This window comes from Syngnathus leptorhynchus, chromosome 2 (assembly GCF_054491065.1).
Source record: "Syngnathus leptorhynchus isolate UIUO chromosome 2, UIUO_Slep, whole genome shotgun sequence".
NCBI lineage: Eukaryota > Metazoa > Chordata > Actinopteri > Syngnathiformes > Syngnathidae > Syngnathus > Syngnathus leptorhynchus.
Window position 1 is genome coordinate 12555441 of NC_141196.1, and position 20129 is coordinate 12575569.

Sequence of the window (20129 nt, forward strand, 5' to 3'; positions counted from 1 at the left end):
TTATGGAAATTATATTTTAGTATTTGCATTGGAATGAAATGGGAAATAAAATCAAATTGGCCAATTAAGGTGCTGTAATGCCCTTGTATGTGGGTACAGATTTGTGCTAATACCAAAACAAAATATATTATTGGTCATTGTTATACTTGAATATGATTTTCATAATTCACATGTTTCCAACCTGGAATATTTTCAAAAGTCGACAGGCTAATTTCTCAAGGAACTACACTTGAAATCAATGGCTTATTTTCGACCACTTTGCTACACTTCTTTTCCCTCTCCAATGTATTCCTTGAAGAGCAATCATGTTGATTCTCCTATTCATTGTCACGTTCCCAGTTTGAAGAGAAGTTAACCACTGCATGATAATAGCTGCAACACGGTGAAATAGAGATGACACCTTTCCAAGTGACATCAGACATGACATTGGCGGCTCATTCAGGTCTGCATGCAAGCATGTTCCTAATCCTGTGAATCCCCCACTCTCTCACCAACCTTGTAATTGTCCACGGCAGGAGGTCTTCTTCCACGCCAGGTGACACAGCCTCCAAGAACATCCAGCTGTGTCCAATCTGCTGCCCGTCTGTATCGGTGTTTACACAGGTCTGAGCGGTGCAAGCGAGCGATTGGTCACGGCGCTGTGCTTGTTTGAGAGCCGATGACAGTCACTGATGCATCAGCTGCAACATTCAAACATGGAGGAATAGAATTCAGACAATGTTTGAGAACATTCAGGAAAATTGCACCCATTTTGCTGTAATCCTACTGGCTGTTATAGCCGTCACCTTTTGACTTATTGCGACGTGTAGCACTTCCTCCCATGTTTCGCCACCAGCACTGGTATGTAAACAAACGGACCTTGATTGGCTACTCATTCTACTCTTTTTGATGCTGTTTTAACGGTGGGGGTTCTCATTAGCTTTCCAATTTGTCAGTGCTACTTTTCTGACATCTCATTCTACCCGGCCTGGCTTCAACCTGATTAGATGTCTAATTAGCCAGAATAAACGAGGGAACCTGAGTGTAATTGTTAATTACTGGTTAGATGCCATTTTGTGACATAGTCAGCAATAAACTAATTAAATGGTTGATGTGCAGATTTACATATATTGCAAGAAGACACTGGGCAGTCATATCTTTCTTTTATAAGTCTCCGACAACAAAAGTTCAGCATTTTTTCATAATGTAAAGGGTGATTTTTATTTTTTAATACATAAGATTATAATGTTGAGATGTAAACTGGAATGCATTCATTACTTTAGCATCTTAATCCAAGTGGGAGACCCCACACATGATCCTGGGGGGGGGCATTAATGGGCTTGCTTTGGAGTTTATCGTGTTTGGTGTAAGCAAGATGACAAACACTGTGATCCTCCTTCCCCATACCGTAAGTCTATCTTAGACTGAACTGGGGGTGCAGCAAAGTTGTCTGGTAACTACAGCGCAGTTGCAATGCTAGTCGTTTTGTTTGTTTGTTTGTTTGTTTGTTTGTTTGTTTGTTTGTTTGTTTGTCTGTTTGTGGTTATACAAACTCTGAGCACAGCCAGATGCTTCTGCTTTTGTGCGTCGTTTTGCTTCTTAATTGACTATCGTTCAGTTTCTGGTTACAGTCATGGAGTTTCATTTGACCTCGGTGTTGACCACATATACATATAAGGATCTCAACACTGTTTACACACTCCATATAATTGCTTGGTAAAATGCCTTTTATCGCAAAAAGAGAGATTTGGCATGAACGTCAGTATGTGTGAACACTGCCTCAGACGAAAAGCATCAGCAGCTTTTATGGTAAAACTATTCTAAATATGCAGCAGCCTTTCCCAAACTTTTTATTTGATCTTGCGCACCCCCTCAAGCCGTTACAATCAACATTGCTATTAAGCCATTTAATTTTCTGATATTTTTTATCTCGAAAAGTATCCCAAACACTCGAATCGTGCCTAATGTGAACAAATGTCGTCCTCTACGTCCATTTAATGTGATTCTGAGTCATTTATTAAAATTTAAATGAAAATCCGTCAGAGCACTTATGTTGAAGAATAGCTAAAGATTTCCTACCCTCCATTACCCTGAGCTGAAAGGACGTCCTTCGTCTAGTTTCAGAAAACTGAGCCAGGTAAGAAGCTGCAGTTATAATCTCGTCCCTTATTTTGTACCAAACAGACTATGATTCTTCACGTCTGCACTTACTCGGCACAAGATCACCAACAAAAAATACAATCAGCGCTAACATTGACTACCTGTCTGCAGTGAAAAACAGTATTTGTGCAAGTTCAATTCTAGGGTCAAGGTGAGTAGCACTTCTTTTAAACTATTCTTCAGTCTGGGAAATAATGATTATTGAGTTAAGAATGAAAGTGTATATGTGCTCCTATACGGCAGGGGTGTCAAACACGTTTTTTTCACGGGCCGCATTGTAATAATAGTTTCTTTCAGAGAGCCATTATGACTCTCAACCCAAATAAATGTATGAACACCTCATATTATATACAATATAAGCAATGAAAGTGCGGCTCGGTGGCACACTGGGTAGCACATCTGCCTGAGGAGGGTGCCGGTTCGAATCCACCTCCGGCCCTCCCTGTGTGTAGTTGTCATGTTTTTCCCCGAGCCCGCGTGGGTTTTCTCCAGGCACTCCGATTTCCTCCCTTATCCCCAAAACATGCTTGGTAGGCCGATTGAGCACTCCTAGATGTGAGTGTGAGTGCAAATTGTTGTTTGTCTCTGTATGCCCTGCAATTGGCTGGCAACCAGTTCAGGGTGTCCCCCGCCTACTGCCCTATGACGGCTGGGATAGGCTCCAGCATACCCCCGACCCCCGTGGGGACTAAGCGGTTCAGAAAATGGATAATTGGATAAGCTAGAAAACAAATAACTCGTTTTCAAATCCGACTAGTAAAAACTGGTCAAATGTTAAAAAAAAAAAAGATAGTTTTAAAAGTGATGACAATTTGCAATTCTAGTAATGCCACACAAATTTGATGCACAATTTGTCTTCGCGGGCCACGTAAAATGATGTGGTGGGCCGTATCTGGCCCCCGGGCCCTGCGTTTGATACCTGCGCTATACGGTGACATCATACACACACGCAGAGGTATGGAGGTTCAGGCTGAGTTATGGGGCCTCCTCATGTGATATTAATTTACTTCAAACCGTCGCACACTTTGATGGAGGAGCCCTTGGAATGTGGCCGCCTGCAGCAAATTTGAACAAGAGCTTTGAGGAGGAAATGTTAGAGGATTGATTTTGTAGAATCAAAGCACGCCTAACTCTGAAACAGATGGTGGATGGAATACACGATCTCACAAGAATTTAGAAGGAATTTAGTAACATGAGTACTATGGCCATATTCTGCTCCAAGACATGTAAACCCCCATTCATTTGGTTATATTTACAAATCCACCCGCGATATGTGAAAATGTCTTACATAGAGACTGTATGCTTTTTTTAAAAGTTATTCAACTTAATGTTATTTAGAAGTCCAACAATTAATCAATAGCTAATTGATCATAAATTGTTTGAAGGCCTTATTTAACTTGCCCAAAACCTCAAAATTTTAGTCTCTGTCTTTATTTTTTTCCCAGAACATCAGCTTTTTAAATATCTTAAGTTTTGTTCTTGGGTTTGGCCTAAAAAAAGCTTTCACAATATGGATTTTATCATGTATTATAATTTATAGTTATGATTTTACAGAAAATAATTCCACCTGTTGCTGATTGTAACCTTGGATTAATTGTATATATTTCTAGATATATGCTACATTTATTATTATTATTATTATTATTATTATTATTATTATTATTATTATTATTATTGAGCTAGATAAAAAAAAAATGAGGGCAGATTCAGAATCAGCACAAAAAAATAATCCAGGGAAGTTGTTTACTTATTTTGTACATCTCCGATTTTGTCATGCATCCACATTTCCGGTACTCTGGACAGCTCATCTCTCCTGCCCCTCCCCTCCCATCAGCAGCATTATAATTATTGGCCACACCTACGGCCACTTCCACACTTGCTCCCAGCTCGTTAGCCGCCCTATATAAACCCCGCAGACACAGTTGTATCAGTTTGTTCTGTAGCCCTATCTGGTGCCCCACCAGTCTGTTTGATATTTGGTATCCGACTCGTCTCTTGCCCCATGCCGCTATACTGTATACTACCCATCGGTTGCCCATTGTCTGTCCTTGCTGCTTCCTGTTATTCTGTTCTCCACTAGCCCTTTCACTTCAATAATCCTTGGTCCAAGGTGTCTCCGTCCGTGACAGATTTGTCAGTTGACCAGTGTTATTTAATGTAGTGTGTATTAAGATTGAGACCTAATTAAAATGTATCACAGCTCACAGTAGCTGTTTAGTTGACAAGATGGTGGTTTGTTCTTGAGGTTTACATGATCTCAACCAGGTTTGATTCAGTGACTTGATAAGCACCTTTATGCTACACTGCTTATCCGTGATTGCAGCTGCTTGATAATATTGAGCCAGATTGCTTGAAGATATCCAGGATGGTTTGAACCAGCACAGGCCCCAGGAGGCCTGGGATGAAAATAACCTTTCTTTTGTTTCCTATCGCAATGCGACTTTTCTTTTCCCCTTTTATGCTTTGCCGCATCAGTAGATGCGTCGATGCTATCATTTTTAGCCTTTGTTTGCCAAAGAACAACGGATAAGTATTAACTATGTTGACAAACTGCTTATTCTTGTTACAGCAACAAATACTATCATGTTGAGAGTGAGATTACACATCTCTGTGAAATTAGTTTTCCAAGCTTTGCTTTGATTTGCTACTCTGCAGAAAATGTGATTCTGTGTGGCGCCGTGTGGTTGTAATAATAACAAATAAAATAAAAATACAGCCCGACCGTGACGTACTTTTGAGGCTAATCAATACATTTGACTGTTTTCTTTCAAATATTTATCATATCAATATACTCATCGAGCCAGGTCCCTTTCCCCAATAAATGGGATGCAAAAAAAATGCATGACGATCTCAAATCATCCTTTTCCATTGAAATGAACAGAAAAGCCATTAATATGTTCCAGCTTCCCCCACCACTAAAAAACAGCCAACATTTTGGTATTTTTGTTTAATGAGGAAAAGTAGCATTTAGTAATAAGAAAAATATATAAATAAGTGTAATGAATGTAAAGAATTTAAATGTTGCCTTTTTTTGCCTTCATTTCAATTCAATAGAAATTGTGCTCACCCTTCTGGGACCACTCGGGTGTAGTAAAATAGTGCACTCCTCAGTAAGCCGCAGTAATATTCATCATTCTTCACAGAGGATAAAGATATACGCTTGTGAGTGTCGATATACAGAGTAAGCCCGGAAGTCGACGGCCTTGGTATGCAACATATTCAGTTTTCGATGCAAATGTCGGAAAACCTTTGCCTCGGTTCTCGGACAAAGCTTTGGAAACCGTTAGTTGGCATTGTTGTTTAGCAGATTTAAAACTATTGTGATGCCCGACTTTAGTCGGGTGCGGAAACCTGAAAGCACAAGATCACGGGGGTTCACGCTGAGAGTTGAGTTCACGGTATAACAACTGAGAGCTACTGCACGTATTTGTAAACAATAGCCGGAAAGCTGCATCGGCGAGACAACAAGATCACGGGGGTTCAAACTGAAGAGTTGAGTTCACAAGATAACAAGCGAACTACTGTATGCAATATTAAATAATGACGGATCTTTTAAAGAGCAAACTTTAATAGGGGGCCTTTTCAGTAATGAACATATCCACGAGGTGCACTGTATTTGTAAACAATAGCCACCCTTTCAATCAATCAATCAATCAATCAATCAATCAATCAATCAATCAATCCTCTTGTCCACTGACAGGTGGAGGCAGGCACCGCAAGCTGGATGAGCTTCTGGTGGAGGATGTCAGGAGCAATGGTATTGAACGCCGAGCTGAAGTCCACAAACAGGTGTACAGGTGTTTGGCTTATGTCCCTGAGGTGTCCAAGTGGTGCAGGATGTAGTGCAGTCCCATGTTGACCGCATTGTCCACCGACCTGTTTGCCCGGTAGGCAAACTGCAGGGGGTCAAGCAGGGGCCCTGTGATGTCCTTCAGGTGGTTAAACACTGACCTCTCAAAGGATTTCATGACCACAGATGTCAGGGCGACAGATCTATAATCATTCAAACCTGTGATGGCGGGCTTCTTGGCCACTGGTACGATGATGGAGCTCTTTAAGCACGAGGGCACCTCACACAGCTCCAGGGAATGGTTGAAGATCCGTGCAAAGGTGGGTGCCAGTTGTTCAGCACAGACTTTCAGGCAGGACGGGTCACGGACTGGTGCCTTCCTGACCTTTTGTCTCTGGAACATCTGACACACATCCTCCTTGCGGATCAGAAGTGTGGACCCGGACCGTTCAAACCTGCAGTAAAACCTGTTTAGCTGGTTTGCGAGCCTTGGGTTCTCCACAGGACGCGGGTTGGTTCCTTGAAGCCCGTGATGCTCTGCAGACCTTTCCACACCATTGAGGGAACAGGATTGGCAGAGAGGTGTCTCTCCAGGCTCTGCCCATAAAACCTCTTGGCATTCCTGATCTCTCGGCTCAGTGTGTTCCTGGTCTGCCTGAATAGGTGCTGGTCCCCACTCCTGTAGGCCTCCTTTTTCACTTTGATTCACTTTTGGGACATTATTTTCTGGGACTTTGGCTTCTCTACCATGGGGAAGTACGTTTTGTGTTTAAATGATGTTATTTTGTCAGTTTAAGTTTATTTCAAGCTCATTACTTGTCTTTTAAATGTCCAGTGTGTCAAGAGCCGCATATGGACCCCTTAAGGCTGTGCTCCAAGCTTTTGCTCTACTGTATTTTTGTTGTATTTTGTCTAAACTGCATGTAATTAATTCTCTTTTAATTTGTTTTTAGTTTGACAGTAAAGTAGGTGTGTCGATAAACAGCATGTTTGGTGTGAATGATGTATAAATTTCCATCTCGTTTTCTAAATGATACTTTCAATACCTTGCCTCAATGAAAGAAAATAATGTCCCTCTTTCATTACTTTGCATTGTGTTCATACTGAGGAGAAAAATTGACACTACTGGATATGATCAAAAAGATGTTCCCATAGCCTTGCTAACATAGTGAATTAACCCTGAAAATATATGTTAAATTAACTCAGAAGAAGTGAAAAAAAAAAAAACCTTGAATGGATTTTGTCAGTGCAAGAATCTGGAGAATTTTAGTCTGGCACAAGATACAATGCATTCACCTTGAAAAACACTTGGCGCTAACAAGATCAGAAATGAACTTAAGGCCATGGATAAAAAATATTTTACTTCTCCAAATCTGTTACAGTCCAGTACAATACATTATTATTGTTTGTGCTCCCTGGTTCACTCACAGTCCTGTTGGTTTGCACGTTCCCATGATCTCAGTCAATCAAGATCTCAACTGAAGTTAAGTTAACCTTTCATTTTTTTATTTCAACTCATCATCCACAGAGGTTGACAAAAGTACTGATTTCCACAAAGTAAAAGTACAAACATTAAGTACAATAAATACTATTGCCAAAAAATCTCTTTCAGAAGAGTCATGAAGTATGTGCACTTTGCAGTTCAGTCTGTTTGTGAACATCACGTCCCACTTGCATGAGGTAATCACTTCAGTCTGCTTTCTTCCAATTTGGGGTGTGGCGCTTATGTGTCTCAAGTGACAGGCCATGTATTAAGATAAAAACCGATATTTGAAAATAGAAGCGAAAGTACAACACTGTGGTTCTCACGGGGTGTCATTTATCAACTTGTTTGTAGAAAAGTTTCGACATTCTCGTTGGACTGTTATTTACTAAATCCATCTATCCATCCATTTTCAACAGCGCTTATCCTGTTCTGGGTTGTGTGGGGTGCTGGAGCCTATCCCAGCTGAAATTGGGCAAAAGACTAATTACACCCTGAACTGGTCACCAGCCAGTTGCAGGGCACATATAGACACAACCAACCAATCACACCCACATGCACACTGTCACTGAGCAGGAATTGATCCCACGCTGCCTGCACACAAGTCAGGCGAGCGCACCCCTACACCTTTGGCGACTTATTTATTAAATGAACAGGAGGGGGGGAAACAAAAGCCATCAGATTTATCACACCGACAAGTAATCTGTTTTGCTAAATCCCATTATTTGCATGGAAATGTTCATATGCACAGATAACGCAAGCATCTTTGGTTGATAAATGAGGTCCCTAGTGTGTAGCCTGTGCCTAAGCATTTTGTGTGCCCTGCATTTGCAGCATCTGAAGGCTTTTTCCACAGACACTGCACATGTGAAACATGCTTTTACCTTTTAAAATGATATGTGTAGTCTAATGGTACATTGTAAATACACACTACTATTTATTTCCCATAGTTAATCAGGCACAAGAAGCATGTAGATCCATAGAAATTAAGAGTCAAGATATGTAGTATACAGGCAGACAAAATTTGATTAAAGTTCAAAGCCAGACAATGATTTGTGCGTTTGCTGCTGTTTATTTACTTCAGTGCCACATTGCTTCATTTACATTCAGTGCAATCAACAAAAAATGTAATCTCGGGCAAATCACACTTTATGCTATCTTCCAGCCAAGCGACAGTGATATTTATAGTGTCAGCGGCAGAGGTGTTGCCATTGGATAACAATATTACCTGCATAGCATGAAATCAGCTAGGTAAGACGGTGTGAATAGAAACACTGTGAGGTGATATCAAGTGTTTTTGGGGTCATGGATGAACCACCATGAGATCATACTTTCATCTTAGTGATCCTTCTGACAAAGCAAGGTATGCACTGGTAAACTCTTTGTATTGAGGATTTCACGTGACTTCGAAATCAGTCATGTTCTCTTGCTACCCCAAACAGCAGCATGAAAACTGATTCCCAGATAAATGGTCAAATCAGCTTTGGGGCGGCTCGGTGGCGCACTGGGTAGCACGTCCGTCTCACAGTTAGAAGGTGCAGGTTAGGTTTCACCTCCGGCCCTCCCTGTGTAGTTTGCGTGTTCTCCCCGTGTCTACGTGGGCTTTCTCCGGGCACTCCGGTTTCCTCCCACATCCCAAAAACATGCTTGGTAGGCCGATTGAGCACTCCAAATTGCCCCTAGGTGTGAGTGCGAGTGCGGATGGTTGTTCGTCTCTGTGTGCCCTGCGATTGGCTGGCAACCGGTTCAGGGTGTCCCCCGCCTGCTGCCCGATGACGACTGGGATAGGCTCCAGCACGCCCGCAACCCCCGTGGGGACAAAGCGGTTCAGAAAATGGATGGATGGATGGATGGATGGATGGATGGATGGATGGATGGATGGATGGGTGGATGGATGGATGGATGGATGGATGGATGGATGGATGGATGGATGGATGGATGGATGGATCAGCTTTGGAGATTGATTCATGACCTATCCCAGGGAACAGGTGAGCCGTGATCGATTGTTACCTGAGCCTTTAGGCATTGTGATGTCATTTTCAGTCGACAGCAAGTGGCAGCACGATGTAAAATGACCACCCCTGAGATGGATACAATGAGGTGATTTTTTCAGCTAAATTCATATTCCACAAACACAACATTAATCAGAATACTGTTCAGACTGATGGAGAGAATTACAGGAAATCAAGAACATTTTTTTTATTCTTTCAGCGTTTATTTATAAATATTTTAAATAGAACAAAATACACTACAGTGAATAAAAGGTAAAAATACAATAAAACCGATATTCCATGGAAAAATACTCGTAGTAGGTTTTCAAGGAATGTACACTGTTTATATCATGTACAATGTTGTTTACATACATGTTTCTTGAGCAATATTTACGGTTGATGTAGCGTTACGAGTTTCATTAATTGTTCATTTTTCATACAATGTATGTAAGTACAACATGTGAGATGTAGGGCAGAAGTCACTAATCACATAAAAATTTGGGAACTCTTTCTTCAACGTTCGACTGTATTTGTGAGGTGATTGGGCCTGAAGTTAACACAGTGGTCCTTCCTGATTGAGAGTAGAGTAATACACTAACCATCAGATTAAAAACTCAAATTGCTAATTCCCTAACTGCTGCTACTGTTTAGAGTAGCAACAAAGCTAACCCTACCCCACACATTAAGATAAAGGCCGAAACAATAGAGGATTTTTTTTTTTCGGACTACAATATACAACTTTGTAGCACATATTTATTTGTGACCTTTAAAAAACAAAAAAAAGTAATCACAAAAACTAATCTTTTCACCTGATACTGGTTTCAAAATTTCAAAAGTTAAAAACAACTCCCAATCTTAAAAGCAACCCAATGAAACAATGTAATGTTTTAATGCGGCTGCCTAGTTTGCCGTTACTATTCAGACAAAATGATTGACAAACCGTGATTTGCAGGTGTACCTAATATTATAGCTGTGAGTGTACGAGAAATAACGTAAACACGGTGAACTCTACAGTTCACGAATAAAATAAAAAAAATTCATTTTAATTTGCCATTTTAATTGTATTTTCTGCCACAGCCAGATGGGTCTGTAAATCTCTAGTGAGAAACTTAAATGAATGAACCAGCTTCCGGGTCAAAAGTCACTCATTTACATCAACGTTTAGCTGCGCAATGGGCCCTTTGCCTCCACTATTACGTAGCATTTATAGCACGGTCACTTTAATCGCGCCTGCACACCTGGAAACATTCACTTCCATTAAAAAAACAACCTGTTAACATTGCAGGCGGTAAATGTATATTTGTGCAATCTTTATTAAAATATTTGAAAATATATCTACATATGCCTATAGGCCTTTCACTGAATTACAGGCATACCGTGACTTTTAATAACCGAATGAAAAATGTTGGATTTATAATGAATCAAATAAATATCCATGGGCACTTACTGGCCTCAATGGTGAAAAATTTGGTACATTATACATGTATGCTGTTTTAATTGACACTGTCAGAAAGGTTTATTACTGTAGTTTACAGTGGAGTGCTTTCCTGCGATACTAAAGGTGGGAAATTGAATTTGCAAAGGGACCGCATGAGAAACTGGAACGCTTGTCGAGGGCCACGCTAACATACTAAAATCAACTTGTAAGTTTGTCTTTCGAAAAAACATTGTTTTGTTTGTTGTATTGGTACAGAAATGAGTTGGGACTGCTTTTTTGTTGTTGTTTTTTGTCTCCTTTGTTGTACCATAGCTAAATATAGCAAAAATGTCTCTAAGTTTGTAAGACCGCAAAACAATTCGTAGCTCTTGTACGAGCATCTACAAGTGTGCACATGAAAGCACAATTTTCTAAATAGATGAACTGCATATTTTATGTTTTACTTTGACTTCATGGTCACTGTGAGGGCCGGTTTTGGTTTTATAACTGCATGACTGACCACATCAAAAGCTCATGCTCTTGCCTTTGAGTTTGGGAAGATTTTTAGCACTGGAAAATAAGGATACTCTTGCATTGGAGCACTATAATGAGCCATAAAGGGCACAAAGACCAAATAGATTCCTATGTGAAGGACATAAATTGAGCATATTGAAATTTTGTTGCTCAGTGATGTGTAGTCGGAGATACATTCATATTGCAATGAGTTATATAATCTGTAGGTGTCTGCCCTACACTGTGGGGTTTGTCAAATACTTAGAGTCTCGTGTAGCTATATGAGGTTATTAATGGTGCATTGCATTAACTCTTCACTATAATCAATATAAATTCAATCATTACCTCTGGCAGTGCCAATCAGAACTGAACATTATTTTAAATCACAAGGTCGTCCAGGTGTACCAATGTTGATGTTCAACCTGTCAAACAGGTGCAGCATATACTGTATGGACTTCCACATCAAGGAAGTGACTTCAATAGGAACTCCCCATGAAGCGGAGCATGGTCATAGCTTTGACCAGAAGGGAGAAGATGTTAGCCCTCTTGGGTGGCTCTTTGAGAGCACTGATGTGACTCTTGAGGTGCCGGAAAACTGCGTCATCGAACAAAGGGTCATCAGCGAATACAGCCTCCGCCAGTCTGTGCGGGGTGCCAAACTCCACCATGAGGTCTTTCACCACCGGCGTGACCACCTGGTTTATGCTCCCCAAGGTCCGAATGTCCTCGATGTGGCGGGGGCTGATCTCTTCCAGGGCCCGGTAGAGAAGACGCTCAATAACGAGGACGAGGCTGTCGACGCCCGTCTTGCGCTTTCGTTGCAACCTCTGGTCCAGCTGCATGACCAGTGTGTACACCAGAAGGCGCGTCAGCTTCTCCTGTAACTCCTGCGGAATGGGTTCGGCCTCCGGCTCGGACATCACCTCGTCCGTGGTGTTGCCCGCGTCCAACGTGGTACCGGTGCGCAATCCCGACGTGGTGGTTGTGCGTACCTTCGCCGTGTGGGTCCGGACCTCCGGGGTGGCGGTGCGCAGCGTTGACGCGGAGCCTTCCGAGGACTGTTCCAAGTTGAGTTTGGGGACCACCTGCTCCTCTGGATGGAGTTCTTCACTGCTCTCCGGGGTCATTGCCTTCTCCACCAGCTGGTTGATGTCCATGAGAGCGCCAGACACCTCGTCCGCGTAGGTCTCCTCGGCGGGCTCAATCTCCAGCCAGAGGAAGAGGTGCTGCAGAAACCGCCACACAGCGTCCTCCGTCATGGCGTACAGCACCTCCGGGGAGAAGATCTGTCCATCCCAGTGGATCTTACCTAGGGTTGCAGCCGGGGGCATTCACTGTTAAATTTCTACAAATAGTTAACAAGAAAAATCCCCCAAATTGGAAACTTTCCATGGGAATGAATTAGGAATTGTGGCTAATTTAATGACTCATTAGGGAAGCATTGGGAAAGCAGAAATGCAAAGCAAGCACTGGGAGCGCATGAAAACTGCCACAACTTCACTCTTCAGTTGTGCTGCTGGAATTTAATATCAAAAGGCTTCATTCATTGTCGACTAATTCCCAACTTCCGTAAGTAGTATGTCAAGAAAATGTTCCAACTGGTCCAATTTAGTTCTATCCGAAAGGCTTGGAAACCCCTTGAAAATTATCTGAAAATTATAATCTTGAGTAATAAGGAAACAAGCTTTTCTACACGTTTTTTTTGGTCATGAAGGAGGTGGCTCGGCTGACACCTAGATTATTAGAGTTGATGAAAACTAAAATGTATATATTCGCTGCTGAATGTACATTTCGGTTGTGCTTAACTTTTTAGTACATTTCTATTTAATCTTTAAAATTGTTTTTTTGTCTGTTTTTTTTTTTTACTTTGGTGTGCATTTGTATTCTATAAAAACATGTACTTATTTTCCTATACTTTAAACGAGCATGTACAAACTTCACTGTTACGGTAGTTTACAATATTAAATCATACACTTTTTAGGAAGACTATTGCAATTTTCTTGGTCATTATGGATATTTGTTGATACTTGAGCAATACTGATTTAACTTAACCATCCACATCAAACAGAGCCATTTAAACAAATATTTAGAAAAATACGTATGAAACATTTGTTTGGCTTAATACATGTAATTACTGTATAATGTGAATTCATTTTGTACGGTTACATGTGCTAATAAAGACAAATTTGGGATTTATGTATATCCAAATAGTATGTAAAATGTCTTCATTTGATTTAGTCGAGGAAAATTTGCAAAAATGAAGAAAATCTAGCAACGTGAGGATGTGAGATGTCTTGATTGCAGTTTGAAGTTGCAATGGTTTGAACTGACAAGAAATATAGAAAAATGATTCATGAATAATTTGTAAAGTTATTTTTTTCAGTGAGATTTTCTTTTTTAACCAAAATGTAGTGAGAAAAGTGAATATTTAAATGTTGAGAAATGTTGAGAAAGACAATGAATGCAAGAGTGCAGAAGAAATAAAACGGGTAATTTTCTGACACTGGGTCAATTTGACCAGTAACATGACAGGGGTTAAGCACCCTTAAGCTCCCTCTGACACGTTTCCTTGATAACAAAATGCAAGAGCAAGAGTTTATGCTATTAAATATGATTGTCTTAATTCCCACAGAGAGTTTCCAACTTTTGACAGTTACTCAATTGTATAACCCCGAGCTTACCCCGTCGGCCCCAGAGGACCGTGTCCATTAAAGGTGTTTTCGGACGGCCCGACGGTACCTCGTACACGTCATTCTGACACGACATGATGTACGAGTACAATTGGGTCGTGAGGCCCTCCGAGAAACTCCCGATCTTCTCGTCGATGTACCGCTTGACTTTTCCAGCCCGGTCCGGTAGATCCATTTGGGAGAACTCATTGTATAATTTATCCACGCTCTCCCGGATGGACTCGAAGTCGAAGACCGGATGCTGGGACTGCCGGACGGCCAGCGTGCTGGTCCTATAGGCGGGCCGAAGCTCCGGCATCTTGGGGCCGTCACTGCTGACGACGTTTGGGATGCTGCTGTCGTCGGTTCGGGAACGGCGGTTCGGCGTGAGGGACACCAGGCACGCGTCTCGGTTCTTGAAGGAGCTCTTGAGCGATCCGAGCATTCGCGCAAACTGCATACGAGCGAATCGAAAGAAACGCAGGCGCCGCATTTTTTTGCCGGCCAGCCCAGACTGCCTCTCCAGATTCTTAAAGAAGTTTTTCACTTTCTTTAAGATCAGCTTCCAATTGAGGTTAAAGCGAGTGATGCGGGCCTCGCCGCGCACGCACGCGTCCCCGGAGCCGCCGTACGTGTCCTGGGTGATGGTCTTGGTGATATCGACCGCCGCTAAGTGCGCGTCTTCCAATGTGACCGGGTCCACCACGTCGGGCGCCTTTGCCTCCTTCGGGTTGGACCACTTCAGAAGGATCCGCTTGACGCAGTCGGTCATCTCATTGACCTTCATGTTAGAGCTCCCGCACAACAACTGGCGCGGGGTTCGAGCTCTCGCGAAAACGTGTCGGAAGTATTCCACGGCCTTGTGGAAGATTGAGGACAGGTTAGCCACGCTGGACATGGTGCCTCGGATGAGGAGGGTGGGCTCCGAGGGCCACTCGGTGGTGCTTTTGGCCACCGACAAGGCAGAGTTTACCCGGTGCTTGACCTCTGACTCCATGAGTGAAGTGAGCTCCATGACGCCCTCGCTCTTCTGCGGCGGGCTGTCGTCCAGAGCGTCCGAGAAGGTCTTTGTTATGCATTCACTGAGCCTCGGGCTGCACCGGTCAATTGCCATGTCTACCTGCGCCTGGGACGCGTGACCCCGCAGGTGTTCGATGAACACCGGCTGCAGGTGTTTCACCACGTCTGACGTAATCTTTTGGATCACCTCGGTGATTGTGTCCACCAGGATGGCTTTGGTCTCGGAGTCTGGCGTACCAGCTACTAGTAGGGCTCTCTGAGGAGCGGAGATCTGGCTGACGCGAGCCTTGACCGCTTCCACAATGGCTTCAGGTTTAATGAGCCGCTCCATTACTGCAACCCCCCTACATCCGTCCTATTTAGAAAAAAAAAAAAAAAAAAAAGGGGGGGTCCCATTCACATTCAAGTCATCCGCACAAACAACATTTGCGCACAGACTGGGAAATAGCGCACTTCTATCAGACACGTCCTCGCCATCTGGCCAAACATGATCTTTTATCTCCTTTTAACAAAGCTCCGGCCGCTGAAGTGACAAAAGCTGACGTCATAGGCGAATGGGAAACGTGCTCCCGCGGACTTTTTCTCGTGCGGCAACCGATTGACGTCACCGGGGTCGACGTAAACTTGAAATGCGGCTTCCCGAGCCGTGCAATTGCGGGGCGTGACGTCACGGTGCAGGTTTGAGATGCACAATTTGCATGTGTTTTCTCAATGAAAAGCAAAGCCCGTGTTTGTAGGTGCATTTCAATCTATTTGAATGTCACAGAGAACTTACTTTATTTATGAAGTTCAATGCAGAAAAGACTAATATAATGATATTGATTCACAAAAAGTTAAAGGAATATTGCTTTTGTCTGCCATGTGAGGAAAAAATGAACCACAGCACCGTCAGCACGGATTCTCATAGTTTTTACTTCAAGTGCCACCCAAAAAAAATACAATAAATCTAGTACTCCCAAATTAAAGAGAGTAGTAGTAGTGATAAACAAATAAAGTAAAGAAAAAGAATCAGGAATAATCAGAATACTGTCTTATACCATTTTAATATATTATAAGAATAACTATTTCTAAGATAAAGTGAAATAATGAAGTAAAATCAGACCATTTGACAAATAAAGTTGCTATTGCATAATAAAGCAGTATTCCCAATTTGGGTTCAAATAAGTAAACTTTGTTATTTGTGGAGGGATTTGACAATGCTATGTGGCAGTGAGAGATAATGTTAGGGTGGTAATATTGCAAATTCTATAGATTAACCAAACAAATGGGGGTAAAGGTCGTTTATTTCAACAAACATTGTAAACGGGGATTGTAAATTATACCTTCTCGCCTGCCGGTGTGTGGATTTGTCCTTTGTTCAACATCAACAAAGAGAAGCAAATAATAGCACAATATATCAGACTGAAATAAATGCATCAAGTTTTGCCTTGAAGAGGGAAGGGAAGTAAGTATGTGTTTCTTTGAAACGCGTGTGGGCAGGCTGCATACTGATTGTGCCATCTGATGATTGTCTCCTTATATTCTTTGTCATGAGCCTGCAGCTTAATGGAAAACAGTGCTCAGCACCGTTTGTTGTCTCTGTGAGCAAAAAAAGACAAGTGGACACAACAACAGGTTCCTACTATAGATTCCATGCATACTCTCTGACTTTATGCATCAAAAACCGATGAAGTCGTCATACTGCCAAATCCACTTTCGTGGGTGTGCAGTGCCATCATAATATCCCAGGACGTAATATAAACAAAGGGAGGGTTATCTGTAGCATGGAGGCGATTATTGTTTTAGTCCGCATTCTGGGGTCGATTCCATTCTTGCAGGGCATGTGAATGTTGTGATTGCACTAGTAAGCATTTTTTATTTTATTTTTTTCATTTAGGGAAGACAAGATTTATCAGCAACCAGTTTTGTAAGTTAAAATATGATGATAAGCAACTCATTTTGTGCTAATCTGACTTGTTTTAGTTCTTCAGATGGTGAGATGATTTTGACCTAGTTGTAAAATAAGCACAATGAAATGAGAAAATGTTTGAGATGGAAACAAATACTGTTTTCATAGCAGTGAAACATTTACTACCTTTTTTTGCCATTAAAAATAAGGAGAATAGCATCCATCCCTTTAGCAATTGTATTGATGCACAATTGACATTCCACTGTTCCAACTGGAATTCGAGGAGGAATGTATGCATTCAGCAGTGGTGGGTGGATATTAAAAAGTGAAATATTAAAAACTGCTGTATAACTTCACTTTCATGGGAAGACATTTACTGTTAGGTTTGACATGAGGTGAAAACAGCAGGAGACTGGTCTGTCGTGAAATGGATTTTTATTTGTTGACTCTAAGTTGCCCTTAATAAACTCTGACAGTGTCAGGCTTGGTGTTTTTATGCATGGTGTGGAAATAATGCAAGATTAATTAATTTGTTATGGACTCACACTGTCATCATGAAGCCATTCATTAAATATCCAGGATACTTTTTGAGTAACATGATAATAGCCATACATTTAAACAGTAGAAAGTCAACCACAAGAATGTAAAAACTCAACAGATAAAAATAAAGATAGACAGACAGACAGACAGACAGACAGACAGACAGACAGACAGCGGTTTGCTTATGCACAATTTGCATTTTACACATTTCTGAGCATTTCTGAGGGTAATGGAAACCCAGCATGTTACTTTCTTTTCCCACATGGAAGGGTAAGTAAGCTTATTTCAAAACTCCTAGTATAGAATCACTCAGTATAAACCACAGATTTCCATGAAATAGCAGGAACCTCCATGACAGATGTTTACCATCACCTTTCCGCATTTTATTGCTAAAGTTAATTTCCGAGCTTTGCGAGGGTTGTTGAACAACAAAGAGTGCCATTTATTACCAGCATCGGCCTAAATTGTTTTGTGCCTTTTAATTGCTGCTGAGCCTTCGTCTGGTGATTCCAATCGTTGAAGACGCCTCGTTGACCCTCAAGGGTGTCTGCAAAAATCACAAGGGATGCAGTAGATTCAATCAATACACTTTTTACATCCTAACCCTACAAAAACGTCAGTGGTATGATGAACGTGGCCACCTGTGGATTGTACATTTCAACCAAAATATCGTCGATCTGTGAAGGCTGCTAGAAGATTGCATTAACGCAAGCGTGCTCCCAGGAAATAAGTTTTTTTTTTTTTTTTTTTATGGTATAGCTGACTAATTGTCTGGAAGACAGTTACAAAATACGAGCAACTGAAAAGCAGATAATTGCTCACGTGAAAGAATGCCAGAGGAAGGTTTTACAGCAGTGCACTTGTCACAAATAAAAGGTACATCAGTGTAACTTTTAGAGGTAGAAAGGCTGGTTAGTGGCTGGTGCCCTTTAAATCATGGGTAGGGAACATTTTCCCTATCAGGAAACATTTCAAGCCATAATGAATTTATGAAAAAGTATCCATCCACCCACTTCCTGTCGGGCTTCTCCTCAGTGCTGTAGGCAAATATACATACAAAGTAGTCCGTTTACCAACACGTGGTACACGCCTTAAGTGCCTGGCACGCCTTCTTCTGTGTGTGCATGTGCAAGAGTTAAATGGCTTCGTTGACTGACGCTTACACACACAGACACTCAAAGGAACGTTATGTTGGGGCATTAGCAAATAAATGAACCTATTTGCTTGACGGTAACACTGCAAATGTATTGTCAGTATCAACAATGGATGACTTCAAATGCAGTTAAATAGGTTAATATTTAATGGAATGTAAAAGCTTGTACAGGGAAAGCATAGATACATTGAAATGTAAACATATTAAAGCAGGGATTCATCTCATTACTTAAATAAAATAACGTCCATTCCCGACATTGGAATGGATAAATTTTCTGTCTGTTGAACATGGGGCCTATGCAGTTGCATATGTAGCCATGAAAATGATCATCAATTGAATTACATTGTACTTTTAGGTCAGGCATTATTTTTGTTCTTAATATAATTGAACAATGTTTATGTGTGCTATTGTTAACAAGCGTTTATGTTTAAAATGATTTCGGATGAAGCATATCTAAATATTTTGAATTAATAATATAAAGTTCTTTTGTCTGTTTCATTTTTGCAACTCATGCCGATCTTTAGATATTTGTCGAGGTCGGTACCGTCTCGAAGTAAAACCTTTGGTCTCGTGACAACACACGCACACAAATCGATTTGAACATAAAACACAAAAGATGCGGTGGATTGAAAGTGAAATAGTTCTCCTTTCAAATTGTATGTGGCGATATGTATTGAATCATATTCTACTGGAGAGATATAGATTTGAAAGAAATGCCACATTTACAGTAGAAGTTCATTGATATGTACAGGTACATTATTATCATTATTATCATTTACGTATATTATTCATACTGTTATTCTTATAACCATTAGCATTAGGATTCATGCATTCATTTGGCTGTGCTTTCAACTCAGTAGCGCACTCAATAGCACACATCAAATCTTACGTGCAGGGAATGAAGGCATTGCTGGAAACGAAAATGTTGAATGGGCACCGCAGCCATGATGCTTTCTCGTGGCTGACGTGGGCCCTGGGGCAAGCGTTCAAAGCGAACTGCGAGTGATGGAAATGAGATGCGAAGGCTGTGCAGTTACATGAATACATGAACAAGGGTAGCCATGCCGCAGTCAATTTGTACACTTGCTGTATAATCAAATATTTTTTCTTAGGTCAACTATCATGATGCACACAACAGTAAAACATTATAAGATAATGTAGCCTAATAGCTGTTAGGACTTTTTTATTTATTTATTAGAAATTGTTGTGTGTTACATTAATACGATTATCCCATCACTTTTCTGTTAGACCTATCCCCAGCTAAAAAAAAAATTTCATGGCCTGTGTGCTCTTTCTGAAATGCCCAAATGTTTCCAAAGCCCAGTCTAATAGGAAAGTACATTGGTGTCTAGGATTTATGTTGAAGTGATATATTTTGTCTGAGAGAGAAGGTGTCTATATTGCGGAGGAGCTCAGTTTAGCATTCATCACGTGAGAGTAAATGTGTTTGCGTTCATTTTTTTTTCAAAGTCAAATGATCCTTTGGTACCACAATGACGCAGCGGTTAGCATGTCCACCTCACAGT

At 41.3% G+C, this 20129-nt stretch overlaps 1 protein-coding gene across 1 annotated transcript; it reads right to left on the minus strand.

The window, feature by feature from the left end:
• Positions 1–9628: 9628 nt before the first annotated feature.
• Positions 9629–15397, minus strand: LOC147060805 (uncharacterized). The gene is made up of 2 exons (XM_085906560.1): positions 14015–15397; positions 9629–12642 (listed from the first exon to the last, which is right to left on the minus strand). Exons 1-2 carry the CDS (start codon positions 15351–15353, stop codon positions 11810–11812), a joined length of 2172 nt encoding a protein of 723 aa, XP_085762686.1. The 5' UTR covers positions 15354–15397; the 3' UTR covers positions 9629–11809.
• Positions 15398–20129: the final 4732 nt, after the last annotated feature.